This window comes from Microcaecilia unicolor, chromosome 5 (genome assembly GCF_901765095.1).
Source record: "Microcaecilia unicolor chromosome 5, aMicUni1.1, whole genome shotgun sequence".
NCBI classification, from domain to species: Eukaryota; Metazoa; Chordata; class Amphibia; order Gymnophiona; family Siphonopidae; genus Microcaecilia; species Microcaecilia unicolor.
Genome location: NC_044035.1, coordinates 307739170 through 307747336, shown reverse-complemented (window position 1 = coordinate 307747336; position 8167 = coordinate 307739170). Strand labels below are relative to the sequence as shown.

At 41.5% G+C, this 8167-nt stretch overlaps 1 protein-coding gene across 1 annotated transcript in view; it reads right to left on the bottom strand.

Annotated features, from left to right (window-relative positions):
* Nucleotides 1–5271: 5271 nt before the first annotated feature.
* Nucleotides 5272–8167, bottom strand: part of CNEP1R1 (CTD nuclear envelope phosphatase 1 regulatory subunit 1) — a 43604-nt gene continuing 40708 nt past the window's right edge. The window contains exon 6 of the mRNA XM_030204357.1: nucleotides 5272–7813. Coding sequence (XP_030060217.1) covers nucleotides 7772–7813 — 42 coding nt within the window. The 3' untranslated portion in view covers nucleotides 5272–7771. The remainder of the gene's footprint in view (nucleotides 7814–8167) is intronic.

Genomic DNA, 8167 nt, shown 5'->3' with positions numbered 1-8167 from the left:
CAAGTCACTTCACTGGCTCCCAATCAGATACCGTATACAGTTCAAGCTTCTCCTTCTAACCTACCAATGCACTCAATCTGCAGCCCCTCCTTACCTCTCTACCCTCATCTCCCCTTACGTTCCCACCCGAAACCTCCGCTCACAGAACAAATCCCTCCTATCTGTACCCTTCTCCACCACCGCCAACTCCAGGCTCCGCCCTTTGTCTCGCCTCACCCTATGCTTGGAATAAACTTCCTGAGCACATACGCCACGCCCCCTCCCTGCCCATCTTCAAATCCTTACTCAAAGCCCACCTCTTCACTGTAGATTTTGGCACATAACCACCTACCTCTATTCTGGAAACTTATACTGCCCCATTTGATTTACTGCATAATTGTCCTTTAGATTGTAAGCTCCTTTGAGCAGGGACTGTCCTTCCTTGTTAAAAAAAAAATATTGTTTAAAAATTGTACAGCGCTGCGTGACCCTAGTAGCGCTTTATAAATGTTAAGTAGTAGTAGTAGTAATTTCAAAGGACCGTTTCATAGCTGCCTCCAGGCGACGGTCCTGCATGTCCTTCAGGGCAACTCCTCCTTCCACTGGGAGGGTAGTTTTCTTTGTCACAGCCGTGACCAGGGCATCCACTTTAGGCACTGCTAGGCGCGCCAAATGCTCCTCATTTAGAGGGTATAATTGCCCCATAGCCCTGGCAACCTTCAAAGGCCCTTCGGGGTCAGCCCATTGAGCCGTTATAAGCTCTTGGATGGAGTAATGCAAAGGAAAGGCTCGAGCAGGCTTCTTAGTACTTGCCATCCTCGGATTACCGGAGGAGGTCTCAGTACTCCCAGGGTCTTCTATAGAGGACCTGCAAGGCATCACTACTACGCGATGGCAGCTCATCGCGGTGGAAAATCCTCACCACGGAAGGATCATCTGGATCCGGTGGCAATCCTACACCTTCTTCTGGCTCTCCAGACCATGAAGGCCTGCCAGACCCCTCAGAGTCCTCACATCCCGACCGGGGGGGGGGGGGGGGTTGCGCGCCACTCTCTGAAGGGGAATCCACCCTTCTGCGCTTGTCTTGCGGCCATCTGTCAAGGAAAAACGCGCCTGACGGTAATCCAAGGCCAGACACCACTGGAGGGGATACAGAAAGCAGGGCCGCAGGGGACCCCTGCAGAAGAGCTCTTTTTAACGTATGCATTATGCAGCAATAAAACAAATTCAGGGGAGAATGGCTCACCCTGGCCTCCTGGTTCCAGTCTGGGGGAAACAGCTCTTTTATTAGCCTCCATACGAGGCGCCCCTCCAGGCTCAAACCCCTCTGCCTCAGCGGGGATCGCGCCATGCTGTTCCAAAATGGCGCCTGCTGCCAGCTCCACGGAACGGGAAGGAACATCGTTCGCCATGCTCGGGCCGGCTCTACTGTCTGAAAAGCACGCCTTACAGAGCCCCGCTGCAGATTTGCGCTTGCCACAAAAGGAACAGCGCTTAACTTTCTCAGCAGCCATCGCCGAAAGCGGTGGAAATTCAAAATGGTGGATTCGCGCAAAAATCGTCCCGAACACGGGCCCTCCCCGGAGGAGCTACAAAATGCTCTTACCTCACCAGACCGAGTCTCCAAGCTCCGGTCACGCTGCACAATCAGAAGAAAACCTCTTTTCTGGAATCGCAGCGCCAAAGCGCGACACAACTTTTGGTTTTTTTAAACACTGTGAGGAAAGTTTGAGGCAATAGCGAAAGAGGCAAATTTCCAACTCCGGAGGATTAGTAGCGTGGGAAAGGCAGGGAAAGGGTGAACCTATGTGCCTGCATCCACAGCGTGGGCAAAGACAGGGACAGGTCTTGCCTATTTGTCTACTTCCACATCGGGGGCCGGGTAAGGCAGGAAAAGGGCTACCCTATTTGCCTTTAAAGTGGGCACCATCAGCCACAACACCCCTGCTCCAACTGGCAAAAGCACAGGAGCCACCCCAGGCAGATTTTTTGAAGGAGCTTGACCAAGCTGCAACCACCCTGCTGGGGAGATAGAGAATACTGAAGAGGCAGATGGAGCTAGCTGGCCATGAGGCACTATGGTTTTTCAGTGCTCTCTATCTCCCCCTGCTGGTTGATGGACACAACCCACTTGTAATGGATTCATCTGCTTGATGACAAGGAATGTTATGTTTTGGTTGTAAACTGCCTTTATACTTCGGTAAAGCGCAGTATGCAAAATTAATAAATCAAAGTCTGTTACATTCTTCGTATGCTACGAATGTAGAATTCGGTCAGAGCATTTTAGAATTCGCAGACTGTATGACACATATTGATGAATATCGTTCAATACTTGCTATGTTTATTAAGGATGATAATAAAAGTTCTAAAAGAGATTTGTAATCGAATGCACTGTCGATTTTTATTTATTGAGATAGACATGGAGGAAGCCACTGCTTGCCCTGGGATTGGTAGCTTGGAATGAGGCTACTAATTGGGCATTGGAGATCATTTTCTTGCTTGAGTTCATGCTTTATATACAAAGTTGCAGGCCCAACTTAAGAGTGAATGGTGGGGTATTCTGATATGTTCCAGCTAAGCAGAAGAATGCAAGAGGATTGCCCCCTGTTGCCACCTCTCCTTGGTCATTGAGCTGTCGGTAGAGAGAATCAGAAGTAACCCTGATGTGCGTGGTATCAGAGTAGGATCTTAGGAGCATAAAGTGGCATTGTTCGCAGATGGTGTTTTTTCGTTGGCTTAACAGCTGCTTTCCCTCCCAGTTTTGATGAAAGAAATTAATGTTTACAATCAGTTTTCTAGCTAGGATATAAATTGAATCTAAGTTAGAGATACTTCAAGTTCATCTTCCTGTCCAATTGGATGAGGCTTAAAGTGGCTTTCCTGGGCTCGTCACTCCTTTAAGTATTTGGAAGTTCAGTTGTGGAAGACCTTAGAGAGTTGTCCAAATCTAATTAGGCTATTGCTTTCAGCTTTAGCAAGAGATGTGGATATTTTTATGTTTTTTTCCCTGGTTGGGTCATATTGTAAAAATAAATATCATGCAGAGAATTTTATTTTATTTATGGCTCTTCCACCAGTACATGCTCCCTTTAAGGTGTTAAATGGTCTTCAGAAATGTCTTTTTCTGATTTAATTTGGAGAGGTACACCATCAAGAGTGGCTTGTTTTGCTTCAATCAAGGGATCAGGGGGACAGCTCAGAGCCTTATTTGAGTAGAGGTTAAAGGTTGGGGCTCAGGCTTGGGTCAGGCTGGAGTAAGAGGATCTTTCCCTATTAACTAGTACAGTTATGCCCTGGCTCTATCTTTTGAAGAGGACCGATAAGGATTCGCTTTATCCAGGTATCTCTAACTTTGAAAGTATGGGGGAGAAACATCAGCTCAGTTATGTCAAAGAAGTTTTTTTTCTAGATTTCTTCCCATATATGGGATCTCTAAGTTTCAATAAGGGACCTCACCTATATATGGAGTGGGCTACTGAAGGTCTTATTTATGTCATACAGTTGTTTGATTGTAATGGGAAATTTTATTCTTTTGAGAAACAGTGAGCAAATTATAATTTGGAAGTTCAAAACTGTAAATAAGAATACCAATTACATTTTGTGAAAAAATGCTGCACCCTAAAGGGATTTAATTCTCCCACTTGATACCATCTGAGCAGATCTATGAAACACTTTGGGGTACTAAAGGCCTTTTATCTGTGCTTTACAAATTATTACTGAATATTGGCCCTTTTAAGGTATGTTGCATGCTTAAATAGGAAGAAAAGTTGGGTTAACTTAAAAGTGAAGCAGAATGGGTATAAACTTTTTAAATCACAGGGAGGGCTGTATTTTCTGTTCCTTTACTTGAGGTGGGGTATGGATTACATTGCACCTATTTAACTCCTATGCAATTACATCAGATGACATGGGTCAGAAGGGGATTTGGAGCATATGGTCTCCGCATTCATTAAGGTAATAGATATCACTATAGAGCCAAGCCTTATTTTTCTACATTGCCTACCCGTGGGTTGGGAGGGCACATTAAGACAGTGGGTTTTGGCATGTCTTTCTGTAGTTTAATTGGAGATAAGTTATGTAAAATGATTTCTCAAGTGGAGGGGATTTATCATATGTGTGAAATAGCTATGAAAAATCATACTGCTTCTAAATTTAAGACTCAGTGGAGGAATTGCTATCAGGAATGGTGAAAGACACTTTGTTTACTGTGAAGACATGAATATTGTTGTCCAATGTTTGTTTCAGTTAATCTATCACTAATAGAATGGATTTTATATCTTATGCTCTGTTAATGGGACTCAGGAGGGATGGGTTTGTTGGTTGCACATTATGTTTTGTTTGGTGGTTTCTTTTAGTGTAAATATGAACATTGTTTTTCATTGCTGTGGGCTGTGAAGAGACAACTGAGCCATGGTATGCTGTTTTTGCTGTTGTGCTATGTTCATGGTTCTTAATTTCTAAAAAAAAAATTAATACAATTACAAAAGAAAAGCAGAAGATACTGTTTGCACTGTTCTGCAGTCACCTCTTTATTCTCCCAAGGTCAAATGTGGTAATATGTAATATCCAAAAGAGCACAACATTCACTCCAGTGTTATGTCCAATAATATTCCATGAACTGCCAGCATATCAGGAGATCAGACAACTTTAAATGCAAAATAAAGTTCTAAGTTCTGAGATTAACTGTTTATTATAAGATATGATGGTGGTATATATCTGTTTTCACAGACATGTGATCATTATTTTCTTGTCAAGATACTGTAGTGGCTCATCATTGTGCCCTCTAATGCAGAGCACTTGGACTTTCCAGATTGGAAGATAAGCAGAGTCAGTTAATAGCAAAGATTGAGCAGGTTCAGGCTCATTCACTGTAGGGCATGAACAATACATGCACTCAAAAGATAGCTGTCAGTCACATCAGGGGTGTGCATTTATTCACTTAAAAAATTGAACTGTTTTCAATGAAAGTATTTTATTGTTCAAATATCTGACCTAAAATATTTACAATTAAAAACAAAGATGGTACAGAACACCCTCTTAAAAAGACTTCTTAGAATCTAAAGATTTCAGTCTGAACACATACACCAGTGATTCTCAAAGTTTTCACTATGGCAGAACCTGTAAAATTGTTTTGTACATTGAAGACCCCCCCCCCCAGTCCTATCCAGGTTCTGCTCCCCTTTCCCTCTCCCCCTCCCCTGTAATGCAGCATCTCAGGTCTCACTCTCCCTCTCCCACCATCCCAGCTTTGATTTGACATTTCCCCTTCTCTCTCAGACCCCCCCCCCCTTACACTGTACCCTCAATCCAGCATTTTCACCCTCCCCCTGACTACCTTGTGTTGCTTTGGAGGAGCCTAACTTTGCTTTAGTTTAGCCACAGAGATCCATGCCTATGCAGCAAGAAGTCAGTGGTGTGCTTCAGCCACTAATGCCAGCATACTCGCGCATGTTCAGTTTATGCTGCCAAACTGAGCATGTGTGGAATTGCCGATGTCAGTGGCTGAAGCACGCTGCTGATTTCCTTGCTTTCAAAACCCCTGAAAATTACTGACATACAAACAGACTTTAGTATCTGGCTTTTCTGCAAGAATTTTGGAGGTGCAGAGTTTCTGCAGAATAGATTAAAATATTTTTCTTTAAAAAAAAAAAAAAAAGGAAAAATATGCACAATGAAATAAACCAATGCAAGCAGATGAGAAAAGAAAAAGATACTTCCAGCATGTTGAAATATTTACAGCACTTATGAACAATTTCATATTTAAAAGAATGATTATTACACTGGTTATATACATAAGAGTCACATATCTTGGGCATCAACATTTACTTCTTTCATCAATCTGTGGCACTGCTTATGGATTTTTTAAATAAATGAGGCACAATTGATGGGCCTTATTGTCACCATAGCCCAGATTTCTAAAAGAAGTGTCTGAAATATTTCACCCTTTTGCTATTATCAAAAACCAGCTTTAGAACACATCTACCACAGCACAAGCTACAGCTCGGCTACAAAGTCATATGAGAAACTGAACTCCTCCCTAAGGTACATGATCCTTTAAACAAAATCTTATCTGAAGAAAAAAACAAAAACAAAAGGCAGCCTCTGGCTAGGTATGAAAACATTATAACAGCATTAAAATTATATACCAAGGGATCTCAATCCCAGCAGCATTAGCTGCCAATGAAGGCTGAATAACTAAAACTATTGTAGAAACGGGATAAATACAAGAGAGACAGAGAAAGCAAACACCCACAAATCGTACAAATGGAAACTGCATGTAGGCACCAAAGCTAGTACCAACAACTGGGTTGCAGTCCCTGTTTCTCAAAACATTAACATCTCTTAAAAGTAGGAGACTCTTCTGAACAGCCCCTTAAAAATATACTCATTTACTTGGGAAGTTGTCAGATGTCTTCAGAGCATTAACTGCTAAATGGAACGCAAAATAATTGTGAAGAGATAAAAAACTAGAGGTTTTAACTTATGAAGATTGCTCTCTGCTCACTATTTATCATGTTCAGGGACAGCATCTCAATCTATTCCAGGAGTGTCCTTGAGGTACACCCAGCTATTACTACTACTACTAATAGCATTTATATAGCGCTACCACAAGGTTTTCAGGACATCCCCATTAAATTCAATGCCTGGGTGTGCCCCGAGGACTGGGTTGAAAACCTCTAATCTATTCTAACATGGAAGAAACAGTCTATATGTGGTCCAAATAAACAGACAGAACAAAGCAACCAGTAAGCAGCAGGATGCTAGTCTGGAGAAACCAGGACAAAGAAAAAAAAAAACAAATGAACATGAGTATGGCAACAAGGAGTGTTTATTCCTCAAAAAGCAGCATTGAAGAGTAAAACGCTCCTTGTTGTCATACTGGCTGCAATTGGAAACTGATAGGGACTTCTTAAAGGCTTCATCATTAACAGAGCCCCCAACCTCCCAAATTTTATTCAAATCCAGCCAGAGTTATGAATGGTTAGTTTCTCTGAAAATCTCCTTTTACATGAAGGTAATGATAAAGACATAAAAATAAATAAGTAGGTTATTTACCAGTTCCATGAAGTTAATATCTATTCAGTGCAAAACAATGAACTGATAAACATAACCTAGTAAATGTGGTTGAAATATATAACCTGACAAAAAAAAAAAGGCTTCTATACATGTGTAATTTTTATACATAATAAAAAAAAAAGTTCTTTTTAGTTTACCAAAAGACCATTTCTTCTACCAATCCATCTTCTTACACTCTGATTCATACAGCAACCAGGCATGAAATAAAAACACATGCAATACAATTAATAAGCATAAAGATAAAAGCTGCAGGAATGCCAAGTATATGTCCATTTGAATACTGATACATCAGAAAGAAGTCCACACAGTATGTATACTCCCTGCTTACAATGGCATTGGCATTGATTTGCTATTTACAGTAGTACGCAAAAATATATTTTTAAAAACACAATACGGTTGTCTTATGCAGTAACATACAAACTTCATTCCACAAGTTGTGTTCTTTGTTCCAGCCGAAGTACCAAAATTACAGTAACACTGAACTGAAGATGATCATCACAAAACCGCTGATAGTATGAGGAAATAAACCATGGGTAATTTTGAATCCATCTCTCCAAAAAGGTAAAATTGCCAAGCTTGGAAATCAGGTGCAAATAAGACTTTACATTCACATGCAGTTGACAAGTTCCATTATGGCTTACTGCTGTGTCATTAATTTAAGGTAGGGCCTGACCCCAGCTCTTGAGGTGCAACATAGAGATGGTGGAAGAAATGACTACTGGACATGAGGCCTTGGTTTCAAAATTAGTTTTCCAGTCTGCAAAAAGAATATGAAAAGAGAGATTCAAAACTGCTGCAAATACTTTCTCTGTCCCTAGAAAGCTCACAATTTAAGTTTTTGTATCTGGGGCAATGGATCGCAAGGAGCTGCACTGGAAATTGAACCCAGTTCCCCCAGGTTCTCAGCTCAGTACACTAACCACTAGGCTACTCCACCATCTGGATCCAGAGCCAGGCCACACTTACTAATCACATGGTTCATAGTGAGCCAGAATAATCAGGGTTCCAATCAATATTTATCTTGATGCACATTTTCTTTGCATAAGATCCCAGAGATGAATGATGTAATGAATGCCTAATCTTTAAGTATCTGTAAACAAACATCTCTGCA